General features: G+C 34.1%; 4 protein-coding genes across 5 annotated transcripts in view; 2 read left to right on the plus strand and 2 right to left on the minus strand.

The window, feature by feature from the left end:
* Positions 1–11,956, plus strand: part of LOC122587645 (probable phosphoinositide phosphatase SAC9) — a 29,122-nt gene extending 17,166 nt beyond the window's left edge. Inside the window, exon 14 of the mRNA XM_043759836.1 lies at positions 11,414–11,956. Coding sequence (XP_043615771.1) covers positions 11,414–11,695 — 282 coding nt within the window. The 3' untranslated portion in view covers positions 11,696–11,956. The remainder of the gene's footprint in view (positions 1–11,413) is intronic.
* On the minus strand, positions 7,098–8,060 carry LOC122587715. Its single transcript, XM_043759898.1, has 2 exons — positions 7,329–8,060; positions 7,098–7,241 (listed from the first exon to the last, which is right to left on the minus strand). Exons 1-2 carry the CDS (start codon positions 7,956–7,958, stop codon positions 7,230–7,232), a joined length of 642 nt encoding a protein of 213 aa, XP_043615833.1. The 5' UTR covers positions 7,959–8,060; the 3' UTR covers positions 7,098–7,229.
* Positions 11,957–12,438: 482 nt separating the features above from the next.
* Positions 12,439–13,059, plus strand: LOC122609858. Its single transcript, XM_043782805.1, has 2 exons — positions 12,439–12,605; positions 12,696–13,059. Exons 1-2 carry the CDS (start codon positions 12,508–12,510, stop codon positions 12,922–12,924), a joined length of 327 nt encoding a protein of 108 aa, XP_043638740.1. The 5' UTR covers positions 12,439–12,507; the 3' UTR covers positions 12,925–13,059.
* A 6,305-nt stretch (positions 13,060–19,364) lies between these two features.
* Positions 19,365–25,267, minus strand: LOC122585948 (NKAP family protein-like). Of its 2 annotated transcripts, XM_043758061.1 has the most exons (6): positions 25,076–25,267; positions 20,877–20,978; positions 20,672–20,813; positions 20,541–20,587; positions 19,940–19,945; positions 19,365–19,708 (listed from the first exon to the last, which is right to left on the minus strand). In XM_043758061.1, exons 1-6 carry the CDS (start codon positions 25,160–25,162, stop codon positions 19,496–19,498), a joined length of 597 nt encoding a protein of 198 aa, XP_043613996.1. In that variant the 5' UTR covers positions 25,163–25,267; the 3' UTR covers positions 19,365–19,495. The 2 variants fall into 2 exon arrangements, with proteins under 2 accessions (XP_043613996.1, XP_043613997.1); XM_043758062.1 differs by lacking the exon at positions 19,940–19,945 and having other exon boundaries at positions 25,076–25,266.
* Between the last annotated feature and the right edge of the window lie 2,442 nt (positions 25,268–27,709).

The raw sequence follows: 27,709 nt of genomic DNA on the forward strand, positions 1-27,709 counted from the left end.
TCCTGTAATGCACTAAACTCGGTATCTATGGCACGCAACCAACGAGGGTCAGCATAGGCTTTGTTGTACGAGGTAGGAACAACAGATATAGTGGTGAAAAGAAGTGCGTGTCGGGCTTTGGAACGGGTTGTCATTGGGTGGGTGTTAGTGGGTGGAGGGTTAGGATGGGCCGAGGAGGCTGCCGAAGTAGCTTAGGTGTGGGCAGAAGCTGAAGGCTGAAACGGACCTCATGCTTTTGTAGGTGGAAGTTGTGAATAGGGTCTGTTGCTGATGTGGTAGATGGATGTTGTGGACATGCTGGCAAGAATATGGTAAATCCTAGATGAGAAGCATCATCAAGGATGAGAATATGAGGGAATGGTGCGGTGAAGAGGTAAATCCTGGATGAGAAGCATCATCAAGGAAGGATTAGGAGGTACGTGGGGTGGGTATGGTATAGGGGAAATCCATCTCATTAAAGGTGACATGGCGGGAAATAGAAACTCTTCCCATGGTGGGATCAAAGCATCGGTAGCATATGAAATCTGGAGGATACCCGAGGAATATGCATCAGATGGCTCGGGGGTGAAGTTTGCGAGGTTGAGTGGGAGAGGTGTTTGGATAACAAGTACACCCAAACACACGAAGATGATTATATATTGGGTGGTAAAGGTAGGAGTTAAGTAATGGAGACTGTGGGGGATATTATGAAGGTAAGTGGCTGTATGAAGGGCCTCGATCCAAAAAATGAGGGGAAGGTGAGCGTGAATGAGTAGGGAACGAATCAGGCGACGAATCATTCTCCTAGAACAGCCATTTTGGGAAGAAGTCCGCGGACAAGATAAATGAAACAGGAGGCCATGTTGAGCAAAGTTTATGAAAGCATGGTTGTCAAACTCACCCATATGATTAAATTGGGTGGCTTTCATATGATTAAATTCTGCGAAGGTAGGGAATGTTTCAGATTTGAATCTAGGGGGTATACTCAAACAAAGTTAGAAAAGTTATCTATGAGGACCATATAGTATGTGTATCCGGTTTTACTCAATATAGGAGACGTCAATAAATCACTATGTATAATGTCAAATGGAGTAAACATAAATGAATTCGATTCATAAAAAGGTGACTGTTTGCTGTTGAATAAATGACATGAATGACAAAACAAATTGCTTATTATGAGTACAAGAAAAACCATAACGACCAAGTACGTCTACCGGGATGTCGAGTCAATCATGCCTAAGCAAGGATGTGGAAGCAAGGAAGCAAGCTTGTGGGGAAAGTGTTGGCGGAGTAACCGGATAGAGATTCCTGAGCTATTGTGGCGGGAAAGTTCGCGGCCAGTTGGGAGGTCCTTCACAGAAAAACCATAACGACTAAGTACGTCTACCGGGATGTCGAGTCAATCATGCCTAGGCAAGGATGTGGAAGCAAGGAAGCAAGCTTGTGGGGAAAGTGTTGGCGGAGTAACCGGATAGAGATTCCTGAGCTATTGTGGCGGGAAAGTTCGCGGCCAGTTGGGAGGTCCTTCACAGAAAAACCGAAAAGGTCAAATTCAACAAAGACATTGTTATCACGTGTAAAATGTCGGAGAGATAAAAGATTTTTGATAGCATGTGGGATGTAAAGAATATTGGGTAAGATGTAAATGGTCATCTAGATAAAAAAAATAGATATATATATAGATATAGAAATCCTGGGTGGGAAGAGAAAGAGAAGAAGAGAAGAAAGATGGACGAAAGCAAAGAGCAAGTATGAGTCTCCTGCTCTTAAAAGTGGAATGAGAGAGGGAAAGAGCTAGTTGGCCCCTCCGTCGAATTTGATACGGTATTATTCCCGTGGGGTATGGGTTCTGCTTCAATAGTTCACTTAAATTTTTATTTTGGGATTTCACCGGGAACTATCTTGCCACTTTATGTTTTGAAAAAAGCTCCTACCTCATTCCCTTCACAAGCCAAGGACAAGATGAATCTATTGCGCTGCCTCCAAGAATTTGAACTGGTTTCCCCTCAAGAATTTGAACATAGTCAGTCTTGACTTATCTCAAGCAATGCCCAAAGAGTCCCATGCCTATGTGGGATGTAAAGAATATTGGGTAAGATGTAAATGGTCATCTATGGGTAAAAATCCAGTACTAGAGACCTCATTTGGTAAACAATGTCCATTACCTACCAAAAGTTTAGTATTTATAGGGAGTTATTTATACCTCGGTTTTGAGTACGTTCCTTTGAGCTCTGGAGTCCATGATGAGATTAGGATCAAAAAAGTTAAGTTGTGTAGAGTTTACGGATGCACTGAGATGAGAAGGGCTAAGTTGAGTTGTGTAGAGTTGAAGGTTGCACGAGATCAGAAGGGCTTAACGCATCATAACCCAATGTGTCGGTGGGCTTTAGGGGCTTGGGTAACCTGTAAAGTGGGCTGATGCACGGAGTTCGCTCTGGTTGGGTCGCCAAGTGGTTTGTGTTGGATAAGGGCAAGGTGGAGTATTCCACCAAGCCCATTAGGGATCAGATTGATGCCAAAATTGGGTTTGGAAGGCCCAATTAGAGTTGTTTGACTTACTACTGTATCAAAGCCTACAACCCTCACGTCCACTGTATCACCGGCCACATCCCCGTCCCCGCCCCTGTGGTACTGTTTTTGAGGCTGGTTTGGTGTCAAATTCTGATGCAGGTTGTGGGGTCGGGCTTGGAGCATTGCTGGGTGAGTTCGGGTTTGATGGTTGGGCTCTGGGTGCTATCTAAACAAATGTTGTTTGCTGCTGTCGAGCCTACTTAGTTGAGCAGTGGCATCAAATTCTGGTGAAAGGCCACAAACAAGTTGTAAAATTAACCTTTGATCTTTGAGAGGTGATCAATATCCGCCAATTGATTTGCTAGTTCCCCTATTTGTTGACAATAGTGATGAACCAAAGAGCAAGCTCCAAGGGTTAAAGTGACAAACCGGGTTTCTAATGCTTCAGCTTTCGCCTATTTGCTGCTGAGAAATTTTTCTCAAGCTTCAACCAAGTATCTCTATTATCTAATTGGGCCATTAGAGAGGGTACTATAAATCCACTAAAAGATGGGGCATCTTTCGAGGCATCATATCCCGGATCCGTAGATTTTGGGTGTTGGGAGCCGTCAATATGATTCAAAACTTTGTAGGCAATAGCATTGAACTTAAGACGTTTAACCCAGGATGTGTTTGAGACCTTTGTTCCATCCAAGGTTCTGATCTTGGATTGAATGTTTGAATAAGAATAGGTGCAAGATGAAGTGATGGGTTTATCGGCTTAGAAGACTTTAATACCAAAAACGTTTGCAAAACTCTATGCCTTCTCATTAAAATACAGAATGCACTATATTTGGGAACATACCAAACAACCCTACCATCTAAATAGGAAAGATAATAATTACATAATATTTGCAACTAATAATGTACACAATCTAAATTGTAATTATATTTGGTGTATATATCAATGGACTAAGAAGATCTCTCTCTATATATATATACTAGTCCTAATACCCGTACGATGTACGGTAGTTATATAATATAGATTGTAGGGGTGTTTGTGGTCCGGTTTGGTCCGGTTTTGACTAAATTTCAAACCAAACCGACATATCCGATTTCTAACATATATCAAACCAAATCAGACCACGCATGTTGTCTAACCGGACCAAACCAAATCATGTAAGCCGGTCCGGTTTGGTCGGTTTTACAGTTTCGAGTTATTTTTTCTTTCTTTTTATCTCCATATAATTATATGTATAACTTTTTTCTTTTATCACATAACTATCATCTTAATACTAATAAAACCATTGAAAAAGTTGCAAATAGACTGTGCTTTATACTTACAACATCATTTTGCATCTTTTAATGGAAAAATTATGGAGCAAGAAAGATTAAAAAATAAAACGATATAGTAAAATTAGACTAGGATGAAAGTAAAAATAAGTATAGTGTATAAATAAATAGATGCTTATCAACATATCTTGTTTATCTTAAGATCTAGTAGATATTTACAAAATATGTGAACAAAAATATCTCATAATCTATTGCACATATTAAAATATGTAAATGTTAAATATCTCCGGTAACTTAAAGATATATGTGAAATCTTATATATATACATACTTTTTGGTCCGGTCCGGTTTTGACGGTTTGCCTTTTTCTCAAACTGTGACCGGACCAAGGATCCAGGTTTTTTAATACTTAAACCGTCAAATTGGTCCAGTTTTGACGGTTTGACGAACACCCCTAGATTGTATCATAAAAAAATTCGAATATGTTACATACATGATTTGTCAGTATGAAATAAATTGTGGTTAAAGTAAACCGATGATCGAAGCTGAATTATAATAAACAGTAAAGATATATATAATATATGTTTAGTTAGAATTTTAGATTTACCTTAAATTTTTACAATCACATCAAAGTCGGAACTTGTAAGCATAGTGGATAACGGCAAATAGCCTTATGATTTCGGATCGTAAACTCAAAATTTTGAACTCTTCACGTTAATAACTTATTATAAGTAATATAAGTAATAGGGGTTGAATAATTGCGAAAACGAAAGATAATTTTGTTAATGAGAAAATGATCAATCAAATAAGGTTATAATGTGTTTTGTATCTATAAGTCAAGAGTTAGAGTTTCCATGGAAAGATAATTTCATGCGTGTTTCGTACGAGGAAACGTTTCCATGGAGTTTCGGAAATGGGTACGGCTACCTATTTGGAGTTTCGGTGCATCATAGATGTCGCTTAAGCATTACGCCATGTGTCGATCAAAGGATAGTATAATCCTGTTTTAGTTTATTGGTAGATAAGGAAAAGTGAGGGTAGTGTTGTTACACACCTAAGTTATATATGTTGCCTAAAAAACAAAAATCACATGTTAGATTTTGAAAAAAATATTAAAAAATCGTGATGTGAGAGAGATTTCACCTAACTTGGGTGTGTATCTATAGATACATATTAGAATAGGTGAAAAACTTAAGTGGCACTGCCAACATGTAGCCACATGGGCCTACAAAGTGGAAAACTATATATTGTGATCATGCGTTAGGATGGTGACTTATGGGGCATGTTTTCTATGTGGTATGTGTTATGGGTATGGGTTCCCACCCATTTACCCTTTATATATATAAAGGGATGAGAAATATAAGGTTGTCATGTACCTAAGCTTCGGTATATATACCCTAATATTTAAATATTTTAACACATAACAAAAATAGGGGTTAAGTTTTTTTTCGTTATACAATAAATAATAAAAAATTAGTATGTGAGGGGTTCTATACTTAAGTTTAGGTTCATAACAGTTACACATTTACTCCCCCCCCCCCCAAAAAAAAAAAAAAAAAAAAACCACACACACACACACATATATCTCATAGGCGGAACTACTATATAAAGAGGAGTAGCCTAGTCTACGGGTCTGTTAAATCGATGTAGGGAAATACTTTTTGAAAAATGATGTATTCTTTAATGGTGATCCGAGTCAAAGTGATATGGGATGCTGGTCCATTGAAGTAATTCTAAACTTTTAAGACATTTTCCTGACAATAAAACTTATAAAGACGTCAACTAAATAAGAAGATGAAACTAGCAAATTGCCAAAATACTCTATAAAGACGTTAAATTAGCCAAAAAATTATGACAAAAGTTAAAAATAGTAACAATCTAGCCGTTATTGTTACTTTATACCGATAGGCTAGTGATAAAAAAAATTGTGCTATGGGCAGTGTTGTAAATAATGGCCTTAACGGCCGTTATAACGGTAACGGAGGCCTGCCGTTACGTTAAGTGGATTGTAGGGTAAATTTAACGGTCCAGTCAATAACGGGATTTAACGGTCATAACGGTCAAGAAAGTCAAATATCGGGCTGTCTTTTAACAAAAAAGTTTGACTTTTTTTGGAAGAAAAAAAAGAAAATGGATGGTTTTGGTAGAAGATAAGAGGGGAGAAGAAATAGAACGGGTGAATGAGATACCTGGAGAATAAATTGAATCTTAATCTACATGATATATATATATATATATATGATATATAGAGAGAGATACATAAAACTGAGATATATAATTGTATACATATAAATACAGTAAGCAAAAGAAAACGAAAGAAATGCTCATCTAAAAAGAAGAAATTGGAGATCTAAATTTGAATTTTGGGGAGATACAACAAATTGGAGTAAGGAATCCAATACTAGTAGGAGTAGCTGTCAAGACTTAAATTTTAATTCAGTCCCCACATTTTTATATATACAACTTTAGTCCCTCTAATGTCAACATGTTATTTGTCATAAATTGTCCCTTAACATTCAATTATTAATGTTTTACACTTAGAATACGCTAAGTTAAGTTAAAGATTTAAACTTCTTTATGGTTATTGACTTATTTTGTTAGGATATTGCTAATATATTTTTTTTAAAAGTAAATTTCTTTATATTTTATAGTCTCTGTTATAACGTCGCAAAATGAAATTTAACCTAAAAGGTGGTCGACCGCGAAGTGACCGCGAAAACCGCGAAACGTTATTTACAACCTTGGCTACGGGTAACTTTAGATCCTGATTCCGCCACTGATATATATAGTATATATCTAAGTAGTCAAGGACATAAATTTCGGTGTTTCGGTCACGGAGTGGTATACGAAATATTGTTTTTTTTCGGTGGTATGTCGGTAATTCTAATATTATATTATATATATATATATATTTATAAATATACATAAATAAGAGTAAAAGATAAAACCTGGAAGTGCTGAAACAGAATTCACCTAAATTTCGGAAAGTTCGGTGGTATTTCGGTCAAAACCACCCAAAATTTCGGAACGATATCTAAGCCGAAATTCAATACCGAAATTATGTCCCACCACCGAAAACCGGTATGCCACCGAAATTTCACGGAAATTGATAACATAGTAGTATATATATATATATAGAGTGAGAGGCGAAGCCAGGATTTCAAGATAAGGGGGGCTTGGATTGTTTAAGCTAGTACTCATTAAAAAATCAAACAACATAACAAACTATTATTACTAGATTGACAAGTATGATAAATAATGAAATTGAAGCAATCTGGTGAAAGATACATATAATCGACAGAGTCAATATTATCATAATAACATAACCATGTATTATTACTAAAAAGATAAAACTAGACAAAGGTTGCAAGAGAAGTAGATAAAACTTACAAGATAGTAGCTATGTAAGTTTTGCAAAAAAAAATAACCTTCAAGGTTGTCAAAATCCTAGATGCACACTTCACTTTTTCATGTGGGAACCTGTTGGTGATAACAAAACCCGTTAAATAGGAGGCTCGAGTAAGTTATATTTGAAAAAATATACAATTAAATTCTATTAAATTGTACCTTGTGCGGTCTCAGTTTGACACGTCTTCTGCTAAAAGAATCAAAATCATGTATTAGCTGATCTGTAGAAAAGGTCTCGGTAATCTCTTTTTCGATGTAAAGAATCAAACAACTCTTAAGAAAGTCGTCACTCATGGTGCTCCGTAGTCTTGTTTTGACAATTTTCATCGCAGAGAAGGCTCTTTCACTTGTTGCGGTTGAAACCGGAAGAGTTAATATAAGACGAATCAATCTGTCCACCAATTCATAATTTTCATACTTCCGCGTTTCTTGCAAACCCCTACACAACTCTGAAAGTGAACGAGCATTTTTCAGCTTCGGGTGATAGGGAATATCTAGCTCATAGTGTTGTAGCTCAGATCTTAGCTGAAGTTTCTCTTGCTCTGTAAAGTCCAACAGATAGTACTTGTTTACCAATTTACAAATATCATCAATAACGAAAGGCTTTCTTGGGTCCAAAGAAGTACTAAGTCGAAGAAGTTCTGTTACAGACTCGTTAAATCTAGAATTCAACTCATGCAACTGGCTGTCAATTGCAGCAATGAACACATCAACTCGATAATGATGTTCAACGCTAACAATGTCTTTCTTAAGACGAGAGCGTACAATGTCTCTATAAGTATCCTTCATATCGGGTACAGGAATGCCATTTTTCTCACAAACAGAAACAACTTTATTCAAAAGAGTGTCTCACCCTTCATCTCTTAACTTTTGGATCAATTTCTTTGTAGTGGAAACTAAAGTTAATGCATTAACAATATCTTGGGACTTTTGTTGAAAAGCATGACAAAGCTTATCAGTTTTCTCCATTAACTTCTCCATCAAATGCATAATAATAACAAAATCAAATGATAATAAGTGTGAAAGAGCGAATGAAGCATCACCTTTTTGAGAAGGTGTAGACCCGTTGCTAGCAATGTCACTTAAAACTACACTTAGTGGACCAAACAGTTTTAGCAAGCTACAAATCGATCTATAATGTGAACAATGTATATAGTAAGCATAAGGGCATTCCTTGATCACCAACGCTTGTAACCCATTCCATTCTCCGCGCATATTACTAGCTCTGTCATACCCTTGACCCCTAATATCCTGAACATCAAGCTTATGAAAGGATAGAGATGACAATATCTCATTTTTTAAAGTCAGTGCGGTTGTATCTTTGACATGAATCAGATCTAAAAACCTTTCCTTGACATAACCATTTCGATTAATAAATCTCACAACAATAGCCATTTGTTCTTTTTTAGATTCATCTTGAGATTCATAAACTATCACACAGAACTTTGCACTCCCAATTTCAGCACGGATTGATTGTTGAACATTTGTAGCAAAAATACGCAAAATTTCTTTTTGGATATCCGGGGATGTATACTTTGCATTTTGAGGAGCTTTTCCCAACACAACCGCAGCGACATCTTTTTTGTAAGAAGCAATAAACTTTAATAATTCAAGAAAATTCCCTTGATCTTTGGAATGAGGTTGTTCATCATGCCCCCTAAAAGCACAAGCGTGCGATGTGAGCCATTTTGCTGTCTCAATAGAAGTTTTCATTCGTAACCTATTTTGTATAATTTCTTCCGTTGTTTGTTTCTCTATCACATTCTCTATATGACACGAACTATTTTTCAAGTTTTCGTAGCATCTCACAGAAAAGTTATGAGCTGATGCTAGAGTCTTACCTTCGTGATGGATAAAAGCACAATCTTTTCCACTATTAACCATTTTCCATTTGTTGAACCCATGTGTGGTAAATGTTTCAGAACCAGCTTTTTCAATTGGCTTTTTATTGAAAAGATAAAATGGAAAACAATAAGCAGCGTCATTTTTCTCAGAATACTCTAACCACCAAAATCTTTTAAACCAAGGATATTGAAAACTGCGCATATTACCATTTGGGCCAGTTCGACTTAAAGGATACTTTGACTTATGAATTTGATAAGGTCCAAGTTTAATATATGCTCGTATGATCTCATCACCTTGTTCACTTGGAAAACTTAAAATTGAAGGTCGTGCCCCGGGATCTCGAATCAATGAATTAAGATAATGTGATACACCAATTTCTTCTTGTTCAACTCTAGGAGACTCATCAACAAGATTATCATTAGGTAACTCTGGTGGTAGGTCATGAACATCATCTACCATATCATCATCTATGTCTTGTTGTGGTTGTTGCTCATTAACAACATCTTCCTTTCGCTTAAAAAAATGATCAATTGTTCTTTTCTTGGCCATATTGAAACCTAACACTATAATAACACCGTTACATTAACAGGCTATATTAAGATTTTGTACTATAATTCTATAAACACATTGATATTTTAACTTGATTAAAAAACGATCATAAAACTAAAAAGCTATATATATGACGGTTCGCTAAAGGGAACAAATAAAGAGGCAATAGATACAATAAATTAGAACATAATCATAAAACTAAAAAACTATCACATGAGATATGGCAGATAAAAGATAAATAAAATAGACTAAAAAAGAAAACCTAATCATGGAAATAGCAATTCACATTAAAGGATAAAAAAAATTGATACATCATGTAATCATATATATGATAATAACGAAATACATTACTATATTAGAAATAATAGAAATAGATATATACAATAAAATACATAATCAAGTGGGGAAGAAGAGGTTAAAGAATTAAAGAAATGAACCATTATTGTCAACCATTGTCAGTTGTGTATTTGCTTCTAAAAAGATATTTCTAATAAATAAATAAAAAAAAAGAGAAAAAAGGATATAATGGAGAGTGGAGTGGGCCTTGAGGGGGGCTTGATATAATTTTATTGAATATGGATCATAAAAACTTAATTAAATTTGGGCCATTGGGGGAGGCTGGACACCCCTTGGTCCCTCCCCTCCCTCCGCCTATAGTGAAGTGATCAAGTGAGAACCAAAAGAATGGTGAGAACCGTGAGAACCACTTAAAAAACATCTCTAAATCCAAGAGATGGATTTGATGGGCAGCGATCCAAGAGATGGTGGCGGTTGGATATGCCGATATGGTACGGGCGTAGCCCTTAACTCTAAAGGCTCCGCCCTTAGAGATGGGTTTTTAGTGGTTCTCACGATTCTCACCCTTGTTTTGGTTCTCACTTGATCACTTCACATATAGTAAATATATAGAGATGGAAGTATAGATATGGAATGTATAGACATGGATACATGAATTGATACATACATATAAGATATGAATGTGTGTTGATCTCATTTGAAGCAGCTATTGTATATGGAATTGATACATACAAATATAAGAATAGTTATAAAGATATAGATTGAGACGATGATGATAGATGATGATAGTAAACAAAATTTAAGTTAGTTTCACTTTTGGTCCCTGTAACAAAGGAAAGGACGAAAATATTCAACACGTGCTTGTCACTCCACTACGTTTCAAACAGACGCTAAGGTTTAGGACCAAAAATGTAATAAATGAAAGTTAGGGTTGAAACCTGCAAGTAGAGGTTGGCGAGATGGACGGAAATTGTAAATGACTTTAATGTTTTTAATTAACTCTAATGTTGAACATGGTGTAAAATTTATGTATTATAATTGTAGAAGATAGAGAATAAGTAATTAAACCATATTATTATTATCTTTATTATTTTTTTTGGCAAGTATAGTTCACTTGTTAAAATATTTAAAAAAATTTAATGTGTAAAATGTGCTTTTAACTTGCTAAATTATAATTTCAGGTACATTCTAATTTAAGACCCAAGAAATCTTCAAATAAAGAATTTCTTTTTTTCCATTGTGAAGATTTCTTCATTAGGTTAATCTTCATGTTTCTAAACCCCACAAGCTAATCTTCATTATGATGTTACTCTCAGTTTCAGTGAAGAGATCTTCAGATTGAAGTTATCTGGTCTTGTTGATGACATGTACTAAGTTTTTTAAGCTTTAAGTTTCCTTAGTTCCTGACAAGAATAATACATCTTTTAATCTCTAGGAGAACATATGTCATTGTATAGTTAACTGCACTGCTGAAAGATATGTTAGTTTTTGTCAATTTAGCTCATATTTTTAAATCATGGCATTTAAGCTTTTACTATTATGTGTACCTACAGGACAATCACAACATGGTGGTTGTAGCAGAATACCGTTTACCAGAGGTGAGGGCTGGGACACCAATGTACTTCGATTTTCCTAGACCGTTGACATCTCGACGAGTCTCTTTTAGACTACTTGGAGACGTTACATCATTTGCAGATGATCCGGCAGATCAGGATGATTCGGATCTTCATGGCCGTCCTTTGGCTACGGGTCTCTCTTTATCAAACCGAATTAAACTATATTATTATGCTGATCCTTATGAGCTTGGGAAATGGGCCAGTCTTTCTGCCGTTTAGATGGACGTGATTTTGTAGTATCATTTTTTGTTGTAATCATGTGTTGATTTTCATCTTGTTTATCTCTCTTTAATTTTTAGTTTTCTGCTTGTTGAGTGGGTTGTAGTAGCTCGGAGTTTGAACTGCACATGTGGAGTTTCTAGTTGGAGATGTGATTGGTTTTGTTCTTGAATATGTATATTTGAGAATTGCTTAATTTACTGTAAATGCAATTTTCATGGAGTATCATAGAAGTAATTACTCCATTCATATTATAATTTTCCTGAACCATTGGAGTATTGAACGAAATAGAGTAGCAGACCATTTTTATCTTAATCTGACTAATCCTTTAAATAGCTCAAGATCTTCATTCAACCACGGTAAACCTTTTTACTGGATGAAATGTTCAACATCTGCAAGTACTTGTGATTGGTGTCTTGTAAGTTGTAACGGTGAATGATTTTTATCTTGTTATTATACGTCTCTAATGAGCTCTGGTTGGTCATGTTGATGTCGTCTTTTTAATTTAAACTTAGGGTTTTTCTAACGATAGCCCTATGTACTATGTACTGTCGTTAACGTGTATAATTAGTTGTACTTTTTATCATAAAGTTCAGGGTGAACTTTTGATATAAAAAGTATGATTATTTTTATACACGTGGTTGTAGTTCGCATTTTCCCAGGATAGGATATCTATCTATATGGATAATGAAGGCAATGTGGTTCACATGTAATATATCTTATCTATAATTTACCAACACACGAGCCTTCCCATCACAAGTTTTGAGTTGTAAAGGTCAATTTATTTGAAACCAACCCTTCTTCTAACAATCATGGCCCAAACGGTACCTCCTGTTGTTGCACCCATCTCAACAACCAGTCCCCCATCTCTAAAGATTTTAGCTTCAAATGCAAATTTGCTTCCTCGCAGGTGAGGAAGATGTATTAACAGCTTTTTACATGCTTGTTCAATATAATATATTAAAAAAACAACAGAAGTAACGTATGTCTATGCATGCAGGGATGTGTTGGTTGGTGCAGTGTTTGGACTCGGCATCGTGAAGGGCGAAAAGAGTGCATATGCAGCAGCAAGGCGTCTCCCACCCCCTCCCCAAACAGAGAAGAAGGACCCCAATGTAAGTGGTGTACTGGCTAAAATAATAGCTAGTAAGAAGAGGAAGGAAGCAATGAAAGAAAGCATAACCCAGTTAAGAGAGAAAGGGAAGCCCATCAACGAGCTGCCAAATTAAATTATTACGAGTATTAAGTAAAGTAGTTGGAATCACAATTAAGGCTTTAAGTGAAAATTCATTTGTTCATCAATGGCTGTTTGAAGACCTCAATATTATAATAAAACTATTGTACTTGTCAAAGTTACCAAAAAACTGAAAGATTCAAAATTCTTAATTAGCGCCCCAATTGAGGTTATCCCCAATTGAACCGCCTTTAAACTCGCATTGTCAAATCATCTGAGGTTCAACCATATGTCTGTAGTAAAAGGATTTGGCAACCAAATGAATAATTATAGTAATTTCATATTTAGTGGTCTCCATTTTCTGATAATTATTAATAATAGTATTAGGGTTGGAAATCACAATTTCATCTTTCTCCTTTCTTGCTTAAGTCGACACACATACACATGTGCCCAACTAAATCCCCCAATTTTGTTTGCTTGAAAAATCTTGGAAATTATTATTCGTGTTATCACTTGGAGATTTTTTTGAGTTAGGTGTAGGAAGATTTGATAGGTGATTAGATAAATTAGAAGAAGAAGCTAGAATAAAAGATTTAGGGGGTTTGCTAAATACAGCCCTTAGGATTGTGTTTAAGGTGCATAAATTGTTTGTACATTTATCATGAAAATCATGGGGCGGGTTTTTAATATGGAAGGTACAAGTTTTTTTATGCATGTTAAATACAACCCTTAGAACTGTATTTAGCATTTCCCAAGATTTAGTGAAAAATGACTAACACAAAAGAATGGCATGGTTGGTACTTTCCTCATATGCGACGCCCCTTTTGAAATTTAGATACAATAAACATTTATTTACTTTCCTTTTCAAAATCTTGAGCTTTTACAAAAAATAAATAAATAAATAAAAATACAAAAAAAGAAAAAATAATAAAAAAATTGATTATGCACACATTTCAAATCACTGTTTTTTAAGATAAAAAGGTGATATTGGTACTACGATTTTGTATGAATGTATCGCAACACATAAATTTTACATTTGACTGTACGAATCAATAATGCATAGTCAAGATAAACCTATCAAATGAATAACCAATCACCAATGGATGGATAAGGCACGACACGACCTGTTAAGACACGACACGATAAGAAACGAGAATTATTCGTGTCATTTTTTCCAAACACGAACACGACACGAAAATTAACAGGTGACACGATAAAAACCTGTTAAGAAACTTGTTTACATATATAAATTGTTTTTTAGATGTAAACACAGATTAACATTCATATCATTTTTAGATCTAAATCTAAAAATGAATAAAAAAACCCATACAAAAACGAGATTCCTATACAAGCACACATATACAAAAACCCTAGATCTATAGAAAAATAAAGATGAAAAAGAAGAGTGATATGTTGGTGTTGAAGACGTCGATGTCGCCACACTCTATAAATCCAACATAGATATGAAAAGTAGTAGATCTGAAAAGTTGTAAATGATCTTGTGTTCGCCGCCTCTGTCGTAACTACCATTGGCAGGAGATAGAAACACCGTTCGCCGCCGTTGTCCTAACTACCATCGACCATATCAAAACCCTATCGCCCACCGTCACTGTCGTGGATAGATTATATACCAGTAGATAGATAGATAGATATAAAGATAGATCGGATAATCAAGATAGAAGATAGAATTTTGTTATAAATATTGTGAATTTTTTTTTACCAGAGATAGAGAGAGAGAGAGTGATATAATGATATGAAAAGTAGATATGTAAATAAATATCATTTACATTGTGGAATTTGTACACTCACATGCAGCTTCTTATTATTTCATAAACAAACCTTGAAGTTTGGTGGGTTTTAAGAACTAAACCTTCACTTTTTAACATTATATATATTATTTTTTAACTTAAAAATCTTAACAGGTCTCTAACAGGTCTGGACCTGTTAAGACACGGATATTATCGTGTCTTAACAGGTCCGGAGCTGTTAAGACACGAAACCTGTTAAACCCAAACACGAAACCTGTTAAGAACATGTCGTGTCGTGTTAACAGGTTTCGTGTCAAAATTGTCAGTCTTAATGGTGGAGCCTGAGACTGAAAAGTCTTGGGTTCAAATCCTACCGTAAACAAAATGCTTTCAGGAATGGATACAGGAGTTTTTCCATAATGGGTTTCCTCTGGAATTGAAGTTGAGTATATGAAGAGGCATGTCACTGAGCCAAAATTACCGTTAAAAAAAAAACACAAATGAATATCACTTCCCTTTAGGATATACATAATGTACATATTTATAAACAAATGTCTAATGTAACATCGTAAACTTTTATGATTGATCTTTGACCTTTTCGTTAGTCAATGTCTGCCTATGTGTATAAGAAAGAACCAAACTCGACTCGACCATTTTATAAGAATTTTTTTTTTAAAGAATGTAGTCAATTATAAATCTCGAAAAATACACTTACAAAGCTCGTTATAAAAGACACAAAATTTTGAAATTTCGGCATGACCTTTTCGTAAAAGCTGCATCAAAAACCTGTTATGGATAATAAGTTTTCAAAATACATTTAACCATAATCACTAGATTACTATTGCAAAATGACCCAATATAAATAACCAAAAACTCCTTGAATCTAACAGGTGTCATAACAACAATTATACCAATTTGACATATCATGAGCCAAGATCAAGAGGGCTACTACGGGTGCGTCAATACCATTTTTCCGTAATAGCTATTACTTCAATAATCTTTAAGGCACCAATTTTTTTTTTCACAACCAGGATAACCTATACAAAGTGTGAACAACTAAAAGGTAAGCAAATCTTTGTGAATAGTCTTGCATACGTTTATACACACGAAGGGGGGCAATGCACAAAGGTCTATTGCATATAGCCTATGACATCGTCGTACCATACCTATATACTCACCTTTGTACTAACGCATTACATGGATCCATATAAGCAAATGATTACAATTTCAATAAACAATATCAATGCTCCACATGAGCTATATCTCAAATGCCTCACATGGGCTACTACTTAGGCCTGTAATCAAAGACGACCACTATTTAGGCTCAACGCCAAATCGATTACCACACACGGAATCCACCATCATATGGTAATCAACCCAACGTATATATAAAATTATGCAAGAAAACTACCTCCTTCGCGACAACCAAAATCATAAATTAAGATGACCGCAAGAAGACAATATATAGCTTTCAACCTAGCACTTCAATACCTAAGCCATCTTTTACAATCTTACATTATTCTTGGTTGATTCATAAAACATGTATCTCGTATACCATTATCATTTGGCCAAACTCATTTTCATACCAAAATCATTATTTTCATATTTGACCAGACTGACTTCAAACAAGCATAAATTGAGTTCTACTTAATATTTTTCCAAGATTCCAGTGGCCAATCAAAGAAAACACATATAGCTACATTTTATATTTAGTGACCAACACATGAATTATCCCTTACAAATGACTTCTACTCGTTTTAAAAACAGTTACAAAATCTGTTTTTCAATGTAAAGTCAGATTTGACCAGATGTAAGTTTTAGCATAGTTAACTTACTTAAAATTTAAACTTGGACCTGAAACCAATTTCATATGAAACTTGACTCGTATACCTTTCAAACAACAGTTTACACGACTCCCACGAATTTACAGATTAAAAGTTATGACTATTTAAAATGACACATTTTTCATGAACGTTGCTGATCCAAATCCGAGTTTGCACAAAAACACTTTTAAATCAATTCAAAAAAGTTCATGACACTTCCATTTGATAACCTTAACTTAATATACATATTACGGGTTGTTTTCAACATCAATGAGTAAAGTATAATTATACTAAAACTCATGATAATTCAATCACTAACCAAGTTCCTATTACATGCAAGTAAATGAATATTGGTTTCTTCTTAAAAATACACATACATACTTTTATATATATTACTACCAACAATTTATGAGATTTTAAGATTATTATTCAACTTTCAAATTAGGTTCATTATTTATTTCATAAATCTCCAAATATCTATAACCTTAAAACCCTAATTCATAAGAAATTGAAATAAAGATTATACCTTTAAGTAGATAGGTAATTCAAACACTAAATCATCCATGCAAGACCTACAATCAACCTCTTTGTCCTCTTTTTCCTTAATTAAATTCGGCCATCACCATACCACCATCATAAAAATGGATTTTCTTTAAAGATTATTGTTATCTCTTTAAGGGTTTATTCCATAAAAAGGTAACCTATTTACACGAAATTCATATTAAAGGTAATCTATTTTGTTTTCGTCTATTTAAAGGATCCTATTTTCAAAAAATTCCAAATAAATGGTATATCGTTAAGTGTCACGTCATCAGTTTTACACAAAATTCATATTAAAGGTAATCTATTTTTGTTTTCGTCTATTTAAAAGATCCTATTTTCAAAAAATTCCTAATAAATGGTATATCGTTAAGTGTCACGTCATCAGTTTTGATGACGTGGCACTTGACTTTGACCGGCCTAATTTCGATATATATATGTATATATATATATATAAGTTGGTCAAAGTCAAGTGTCACGTCATCAAAACTGATGACGTGGCACTTAACGAGCTCCGTCTGTCAAATACTAACGATATATACTTTATTAGGAATTTTTTGAAAATAAGATCCTTTAAATAGACAAAAACAAAATAAGTTACATTTAATAGGAATTTCATGTAAATAGGTTACATTTTTATGGAATCGTCCTAAGCCCTAAATAGGTTACCTTTTTATGTAAATAGGTTACCTTAAACTAATTCGTAGCCCTAATCATGAATTTGAGCAGCCACAAACTATCTCAAGACCTTCTTCACAAATCTAGGGCTTTTCGGTATAGATTCGTTGTCCGTTCGAGCCACAGATCATTTGCTTTCATCAAAACCAGATCTAAGGTAGTAGTTTTTCTCTATTAAGATTGTTTTCTAGGTAGTAATCATGGTGGATAGTGCCCAAGGTTAGTTAACTGATTTACTTACCGAAATTTAACGTTTTTGAGTCTATTGATGCACCGTTTAATTTTATTAATATTGTAATAATTTTATTATCATTTCTATTGATATTATTTTATAATTATTACTATTCATATTTACTATTATTGATAATTTTTACTATATATATACATATACTAGTCTTAATACTCGTACGATGTACGGTAGTTATATAAATTGTATCATAACGAAATTCAAATATGCCACATATATGATTTGTGAGTATAAAATAAATTGTGGTTCAAGTAAACCGATGATTTAAGCTAAGTTATAATAAACAGTAATGACAAATATAATATATGTTTAGTTAAAGTCTTCATGTTATTAACTTATTATAAGTAATATGAGTAATAGGATTTGAAGAATTGAGAAAGAAAAAGAGACAACTTTATTAATGAGAAAACGATCAATCAAATAAGGTGATTATGTGTTTTGTATCTATAAGCTAAGAAATAGAGTTCAATCCTAAGTCAAATAAGGAAATTGAATCTATATATAATTAAAAAACTAATTTAATAAAATAGGTTAAAAGACACGTGTCAATCAAGGATTACGTCACGTGTCGTTTCAAGAACATCTCAATCATGTTTTAGTTTATTGGTAGATATATATTATTAGTTATAATATATATATATATATATATATTTATATTTTTATTATTGTTACATCATTATTTATATTTATATTTATATTTGTTGTTTTTATTGATAATAAAAATAATGATAATAATATAATAGTTATTATGTTTATTATTTTAATTAGTATTACTTAATTATTATTTTATTTATTTTTTATATATATTTATTATAAGTTTAATAAATGGTACTTTTGTCATTTTTCAAACTTGAAATTCAGATTTATTTAACTGAATACCACTTAATTATGTCAATCAAACACATGACAAGTTTTGAAAGTTTCAAATTCTAATTTCTTTGACAAATTCCAATTCCTTAAAAAAAAACATTCAGTAAACCAAACAGCCCCTAAGCATCTTCGATATAAAATTTTTTTGAATAGTAATATTATATTGTATTTCAACATGTGTTATCTATAAGTATCAATTATGTTATTATAAAAATTTAATATTTTAATCTTACGTTACGCGGCAAAATAATCCCGTTCAAATTATATGACAACCTTCCCGGGGTTACTTTTAAAGTATGGAATTGGTAAAATAAAGACTCGAGGGTGGATGTTAAAATAACCCAACCTTCTATTAGGCTACAAGTGACAGATCATTAGATTCTCAAAATACATTTCCTTGCCAAATATGCTCTTTAAGGCCCGGTATACCCATCACAGTTTTCCTCAAATATCTAGAGGGGAAGGCTCTGCTGTGGAAAAAAAAATAATCTGTCCTGAGCATAAGTAATCATGCCAGACCTCAAAAATAATCTGGATTATAAGTCTACAAACCACAAAGTATCAGAGTTGGCTAATTCACAGGATGCAATGCTGTAATACCCAGTCATATACTGTATTAAAGACGCCAGAAAAGTATGATTTGGCATTACATCATTTGCTTTGATTACAGATGACATGTAAAAAATCAAAACCATAAACTTGACGATGCCAAAAACATAGCTAGGTTTTTGTGCTCCCAAAGAACCTCGAAAGTGGCAAGGGCCCTTCTGCCTCTTCATCACCGCTCAAATACTTGGATTTTGACTTGTGCCTTTTGTCTTTCCTCTTTCTAGATCTTGATTTTGACCTTTTTGATTCTCTGGAATCATCATCGCTACTTGAAGATTCAGATGATGAACCCGAAGAGTTAGGCTCTGAAGATTTCCTCAGATACTATATATGACAAAAGAACAATATAAAACCAAGGTTATTTATGTTTCTTGGTCAGATAATAAAAAAGTGTATTATTATACAGGCACAGGGATATGTAAATAAAATACTTTTGTTCCTTAGTCAAATAAAACAGATAATTTGTCGAAGCTACCATGTGATGAGTATCCTAACACCACATGCGCATACAGAATAAGGGAGATTAGATGCTTGAGATTGATAACAAGGCTTCACCTTAACCTATCAGAAGCAAAAAGAAGTTAACTATTGTTCCAAATGGTGAGTAAGATTTGCTAAGATGTAACGAGACTGTTTTTTGCATGTTACAGATGGTGGCAAGATATCTAGAAATGTTTATTGTTAGATTAGATGTAAGCAAGTAAAGACACCCAAGAAAGCACGATCAAACCAGTACATGGCTATATTGTAACTTTGAGTCACTGAGACTCATGCTAAGATTTACAACTTAAGTTTTGACTCTGTAAAAAGGACATCCAAAGTTAATGATAAATTTGCACTCTATTCAAGCTTCATGAAACTCATACAGCCCTGACGGCAAAACACAAAGATCATATCCTTAGTTTAGTTTCAAAGTTTGTGGCACACGAAATATTTGTGTGCGCTATCTCACTGAAACACAGTTCAATCTTATCTTCCCAACTTCGGAAGATTCATAAATCTTTTCTACGACTTTACATGTCAAGACCTCTATGAAAGGTGCATTAAAGCACTTTTGGTGGTTTGATACTAACTCAAGTCGACCATTATAAAATACATAATGTACAACAAGTAGCAAGTTGCATAAATACAATGAGAAACATGATGATTAAGGCACCTTTCTCTTCTTGTTGGAGCGCTTTCTCAGATCTTTATCCTTCTTATCTGCAATGAGGGGTAACATGATTATGACAAGCAAGAAAGAAAAGCAGTACGAAATTGATTAAGGTTACAGGGTGCACAGCATACCCTTTCTATGAGTCAATTTATCTTTAGAGTGGTTTCTTCCATGAGCAAGCTTAGTTGCGCGTTCTGCATCTAGCTGAGCCCGATATTCTCGCATCATTTTATCTTTATCAGCTTCTAGCTCCCCCTTTTTAATTTCTTCTTCCTAAGAATGGTGTGTGAGAGGAGGGAAAATAATGATGAAAAGAAGGATAGGATGTGTGTGTACCTTTTGCTTCTTTTTGTACTCTTCCCAGGTAACAGTATGGGAAGTTTTGAGGCTAGCCAAACGAGCTGCATGCCACTCTGGTGAATGAAATGAACCATCCACCTGCGATTCTCTTAATCAGAAAGAAAGAGAAACAAAGGGCGGTATCCCTAGTGTATATAAATGAGATGTTGTATTTATCCATGTATGTATCCTAGTGTAAATAAATGGTACAAAAGAACATAATAATATCTAGAATGTTAGTAGTAATTGTAAAATAATCTGCGACAATTTTCAGTGAATGACTGAGCTGCTAAAAATGCACAAGGCATGTGATGCGGGGGCAAATAATGGTGGTGGTGGCGACTGTTGGTGGCGGAGACGGTGTCGAGTGGTGTAAATTATTGATGTAAATGTAATTGATGTAAAGGATTAATGGAGATATTTTGAAAGATAAAGGTTGAGATGTAGACAACCTTACCTCTACCTAGGTAGAGAGGCTGCTTCCATGCACAGGATCTCTACCCTATATATGTGCGGAGAATAATGAATATAAGGTTGTCATGTACTAAGCTTAGGTATAGAATTTCTCACTTACTAATTTTTTAATATCTATTGGATAACGAATAGATGATTAGGCCCCCATGTTTCTATGAACTCAAATATTAAGATGTGGGGTTCTACAATTAAGCTTAAGTACATGAGAGCATTATGTTACCATCCCCTCGTATATATATTTACTTATCTGAAAAAAGTTTCTCCTCTATATAAACATAAATTCATACATAAAACATAACATACTATATCAATAACTTTATTGCTAAGAAGATGTCAACGACAACATTACAACAGCTTATAAGAATCTTAGCCATTGTTTCCATTCCAATCTTGATAAACAATTTGGATGGGTTTGCTATTATAGTAGGATTTGCTAACAAAGGTTTGATATTTTTGTTTTTATTATATGCATTATATATACACATAATAAATGATAATAGGAATAGAATAACCCTATATATAGGGTTATTTAAAGAACCCAGATTATCAAAGGAACGCGAGAACAATCTCAGCCATACATTTCTCCCATTCCCCGGCCCACCATCACCGCCACGGTTTTGTCACCACCACCACCGGCCTTCTTCCTCATCGTCACCACCATCGTCGCCGGAAACTGTGATTAAAGAAGGCTCTGCCCTTAAAGGTATTAATAAAGGATAGCGGGTGAGGTGTTGAATTTTGAGGCCCTTTCAGGTTGTTTTGGCCTTAGGGCCTGTTAGTCAGGTTGTTTAGGAGGCCCACCTATATATACCTAGCCTATACATTGTAATTTTTGTACTGAAAATTAATAAAATCTGTAGTTGCAGTTACCACGTTATATTCTCGTGTTCTGTGGTGCAACCTGTTCTTAATAAGTGGCATCAGAGCTAAGGTTCGTATGATTCGATTGTTCGTTGGCTGCTCGATAAGGGTTCTGTTTTGTCCCCTTGTTTGCTGGTCTTTCTACAGCAGCAAACCTGCTGTTCGGATCTGTTTTTGCTGCTGCTGTTTGCTGCTGGAACTGTTGTTTCTTTTTGTTCAATCTAATCTGGACTAGATTGAGAGGCGGTTTGAGGCTGTTCCACTGTTTGCAGCCACCTGTTGCAACCTTCTATTGCTCTTTAGATCTACAATCTGTTCATAAATCCGATTGAGGTAATTCTGCTCGGTTGATTTGTTTGATTTTAGGTCAGCTTTTGCGACTAGGGTTTCTGATTTTTGGGGTTTGTGGTGTTGATGGATTGATTGGAAGATATAAGGATTGGTAACAGAATTGGTTTTTTCATGTGGATTCTTGTTGACGGGGGTCGGAGAGGACGCCTAAGAATTTTCCATTTCCCTTTTAGAATCCCAAAAGCACGCTACACATCTTTCCTCGCCCCCTCTTGTAACTTCTTGAATCTTTTCTCCTTCGGGTCAGTAGAATACGGGTATTCTTTAATAAATGTCGAGTACTTGTTGTAGATACCATGAGTGAGATAATAATCGCGTTTGTAATAGCGGATGTTAACGAAGAATGAAGTGTCCGGTGCCGTCCCATTTTGCTCCGTCAGATACAAGTCGGATAGGTTCAACACGCCGATGTCAATGTTTGAACCAGGAGCACCAAAATAAGCATGCCAAATCCACGTATCTTGAAAAGCGGTTATCTCAAGGATAATAGTGAGAACGCCATGGTCGACTTTCGTATATTGTCTTTTCAAGTGTCTAGGACAACTTAACCACTCGACATGTGTACAATCGATGCTACCAAGCATCCCAGACATGTGATGGCGATCTTCGTGTGCCTCGAAAATGTGAGCAACGTCGTGTTGAGTAGGCCTACGTAAGTACTCTCGACCATACAACTTAATGATGGCGTCACAAAAATGAGAAAGGCACTCGCGCCCGGTTCGAGCGGCCATATGTAAGTACTCATCGTACTCATCGGGCGGATTGCCCGTCGCGAGTTGGCGTACCACGCAACACACTTTTTGGATCGCCTTGAAACTTCTTCTCCCATGCGCATCGATCCCCTCTTGAAAATATGGAAATTGCGCCTCGATGTTGTCGACGATTTTCAAAAGCATCGTTGTATTTTGGTTCGTCAACAAACCAATCATTTAGTAATATTTGATGACCGATTTGACGTTCTCGATTTATGTATCTACGGTTTTGAACGTCGTTAGAGTTTGACGTGTTGTCCATCCATTGAACCGCGTTTTGCAAAAAGTGAATATCGATTTCGGATGACGATTTTTAGGCTTGATAAAATGTATATATGTTGTTTGTATAGATAGAAAAAGATGATATATATATATATATAGTGTAAGGAAAAAAGTTTTTTTTTTTTATCAATTTGGTCAACTTAGCCGTTGGGGGGGGGGGGGACCCACGCTTTCCAACGTTCAGATTTTGAAACCAACTCTCGGCTACATAACTCGATTTACTACCCGATCAATAGCCGAAGGGTAACTGAGCCCTTACCCGAGCAGTACTCCTCCCGGCCTTAGAGATGGTTTTTTAGCGTTTCTCACAGTTATTTTTGGTTCTCACTTGATCACTTCACTATATATATATGTATATATATAGGGTAACACTCCGGTGAGAACACTTTTAAAATAAGAACGGTGAGAACACTTAAAAACATCAGTTTGATGCATTAAAAGTCCATAAAACTAACATAGTGCTTAACTAATTATCATTATTTAAGTGTTTAACAACACATTGATTCGTCAAAATCGAAAAAATCACGTTTTTTTTTATGTGCATCCATCTTGGATGCATATTCATCAAAATGATGCATCCAACAAAAAACGTGATTTTGTCGATTTTGACGGGTCAATGTGTTGTTAAACACTTAAATAATGATAATTAGTTATGCGCTATGTCACTTTTATGGACTTTTAATGCATCAAAATGTAGTTTTTAATTGTTCTCATTTTAATTTTGTTCTCATTTGATAGTCACCCTATATATATATATATATATATATATAAGAAGGAAAGAAATACAGTATACGATAATTGAAATCCAACCCATCATTAAATCATATAAGCTGTTGTAACTTATTTACCCTCTAGACCAGATTAAATTGGGATTGATTTAACCTATGTGATGTTATTATTTATATCTTTTACATTCATATAGAGGAGATCAGGAGAAACCCACTTATAACTATAACACTTTTTCTTTTCTCTTTCTGAGGTAATGGCGATGGCACTGACAATTTAGAGAAACTATTGTTTAGTTTACTTCCAATCTGACAATATTATTAAACAAAAACAAAATATTATTACCTTATATAAGCTACTGTCGTCAACATCTTCTTAGTCAGTTTTCTATAGAATGCATATGTTGACAGGTCTGGATAGTTGACATAATTGTAAAAGAGTTAATTTTTGAGAGTCAGGTGGAAATTTCTTTTGCACTAAGCAATCCATGTTCCGTGGAGATTGAAAGGGATGTGTATTTATCTATCAATCTATTTATATTTTATGGATTGTATAAATAAATGGTACAAAATATGAAACATAATATTTCCAGAATTTTAGTAGTAATTGTGAATCAATCTGCAACGATTATAGGTGAGTGATGTGATGAGGGGAGGCGAAACAGACACAGGGCGAAAAAAAACCTAATTTATAAATTTAGGGTTATGAACATTATGATAAGAGAAGAGAAGTGAATGGAAGGGTACGAACCATGCCGTCCTCGACATCATCGGGAGTTCCAGAGGTGGACCCAACCCTTGATCTTTGCATCGCCTTGTATGCTTGATTCTTCCCCATCCCCAACTCTTTTTACCTTTGAATTGCGGCTGAATGAATGAATGTTCAAACCAGTATTATTATGCGTTGTTCGTCTTCTAGTCAGCTCACCAATTTGGGGATCATAGACACTACACGAGTATTTATTTGTTCGCTGTTAAAAAAATACTTATTAATTTATTTATTAATTAACGGAGGATGCAGTTTGAATTAACACTATATTTTTCAGGTTTTATTAGAGGAAAATGATAAATCTTTTTTAAAAAAAACTTAATTATTCTCTTAAAAATTTGATCATGTATATAAATTAATAGATAAAATTAAGAGAGAACACATGTTATTGTTTAAGGTTATTAGGAGGATTATTGACTACTTTTAAATGATTTATCATTTTCCTTTATTAGAAGAAAAGAAAGAAGAAATTGAACCGGAGAAGAAAACATACAAAAAATTATCTATCTATAATATAACTAAAAGAGAGGGGTTGGGGGTACACTTGCACCCCTAACCCTCCTCTTTTAGCCTAATACTCCCACCTTATTAATCCTTTATTTTTTTAATATTTATTTAATAAAATATGACTGACCTTTAATAATAAATCTTTATTATATATAAATATATAACATCTAGAAAAAACTCTCACATATTCTTAACCCTAATAAAAAACCTACGGCAAAAAAAAAGAAGCCATGATCGACAACCCAAAGATTTTTTATTTATATACTTTTTTTATGGACTATTTCGAAGTGGAACAACCCAAAGAAAATCAAAACGTTCGAGATGGTCTTTGTTGATGAATTGATATGTATTTTTTATACTATATACTTTACACTTTTTGTTTCTCTTTTTATTTACTTAAAGTTGAAAAAAAATGGGTAAACTGGAATCAATATTTATATAGAGTTAATTTTCATATGTTTCTTCTTTAGTTTTCGTATTGATTAAGTTGTGATATTGGTCATACACTTTTTGTTTCTCTTTTTATTTAATTAAAATTGAAAAAATAAGGTTAAACAGGAATCATTCGAGTTCCTCGCATCATCAACACTTATATCGACGTTTTTATCCCACGAATTTGCCACTTTTTTAATGGTGATCGATGTAAAGGATGTTTCAAGTGGAACACCAAAAATTCTTATCAACTTCACTCAAAGGTGTGACCCGCGGCTGTGAGCTAGAAATCGAGCCCTCATGTACTTCAAGTGGACCCTCTCGGCTAATGACCGTCGTACTGGTGGTGGTCGATGGTGGTTTGGCGGTAGGCGAATCAAAATTAGGGTTTTTATCAAATGTTCAACCAACAACCTATTCAATTCAACTACTTGATCTTTAGAGATTAATTTCTTACCATCAGTCAGCGATTCCAAGCCCTCCTTAATCATTTGTTCATCAATTGGCTGAGGGAGAAGCAATGTAATATCCTATAAAATCTAATCAACTTAAATTTGATAAAATGTAAAGCAAATAATTACATAGATATAAATATCAAGCTAAGTTTAATATAATTATAGTTAAAAAAAAAAAAATGATAACACTAAAATAATTGGTCACCTGTTATGTAAGTGAATTAAGTGAATAATATATAGTTAGAAATAATAATATAATTACACTAAATTGTGATGATAGAGTAAATAATGAGGGTCATACAACTATATTTAAATACTACAATATTTATAATCGGTTAGAATAACACAAGTAATCAGTAATCACTAATAACTATGATCTTAAGAATAGAGTAATGGTCATAATTACTGGACCCTTCATATGAACAAGAGAGATAGCATTTTTACGGTTTAAATAAAGGAATAGGGGAAAGGTCTCATTTCATTATCCATAGAATTTCTAAAGTATATTTTGGTGTTCCCTCATACTAAATATTAGAACAGCATCATCTTACAAGTGGGCTATGAAGAAAATGGAATTTTAATAGATAAAATGGTTGTACCTTTCTTATTAGACTAGCTCTCAATTAAAAGTATCTGGGTTTTCTACTCCTTGGGTACGTGGGTATATGGTTGTCAGGGAGAAAAGATGGCTAAGTGAATAAAAGGGTTGGGTGGAGTTACAAGTAAATACAAAGACTTCAATTTCCAAGCATCATATTTTTTGGTAAGTTTTTAATTGAAGATTTTATACTCTAGATATTACGACACTTTTAACACATGATCAATTTTTCACTTATAAATCGGTATTTTAGTTAATTTCATATCATATTTTTATTTCTATTTTATTATCATTTTAGAAACTAGTCATTTTTTTAGTGGATATAAGAGGTTAATCATTTGGAAATAAACAATAAAAGAATAGATAAATAATATTTTGATACCAGCCTTTAAAACCAAACTTTGAAAAATGTCCATCACGACTAAATTATAGTCTTTTGTATAAAATTTCACCTTATGGATATATTACAACAGTGATTTAAAATCTGTTGTTTTGTTTTAAGATCTAATTGTCATTTAGTCAAAATATCTTATAATAATTGGGTCTTAGTTTCAATGATGAAATTTGATTGTAGTTTTGTATGTCTCAAAAGGATTTGATACAAAAAGCATATTTACGGTTTAG

This window comes from Erigeron canadensis, chromosome 1 (genome assembly GCF_010389155.1).
Source record: "Erigeron canadensis isolate Cc75 chromosome 1, C_canadensis_v1, whole genome shotgun sequence".
NCBI lineage: Eukaryota > Viridiplantae > Streptophyta > Magnoliopsida > Asterales > Asteraceae > Erigeron > Erigeron canadensis.

What these genes read in the sequence shown, in the direction of transcription:
- LOC122587715 (XM_043759898.1), bottom strand. Translation starts at nt 7,958, where the DNA reads ATGAAGGATACTTATAGAGACATTGTACGCTCTCGTCTTAAGAAAGAC.
- LOC122609858 (XM_043782805.1), top strand. Translation starts at nt 12,508, where the DNA reads ATGGCCCAAACGGTACCTCCTGTTGTTGCACCCATCTCAACAACCAGT. An exon ending in GCAAATTTGCTTCCTCGCAG is followed by an intron (nt 12,606 to 12,695) that starts GTGAGGAAGATG and finishes CTATGCATGCAG; the next exon opens with GGATGTGTTGGTTGGTGCAG.
- LOC122585948 (XM_043758061.1), bottom strand. Translation starts at nt 25,162, where the DNA reads ATGGGGAAGAATCAAGCATACAAGGCGATGCAAAGATCAAGGGTTGGG. An exon ending in ATGATGTCGAGGACGGCATG is followed by an intron (nt 20,979 to 25,075) that starts GTTCGTACCCTT and finishes AGAGAATCGCAG; the next exon opens with GTGGATGGTTCATTTCATTC. An exon ending in AGTACAAAAAGAAGCAAAAG is followed by an intron (nt 20,814 to 20,876) that starts GTACACACACAT and finishes CACCATTCTTAG; the next exon opens with GAAGAAGAAATTAAAAAGGG.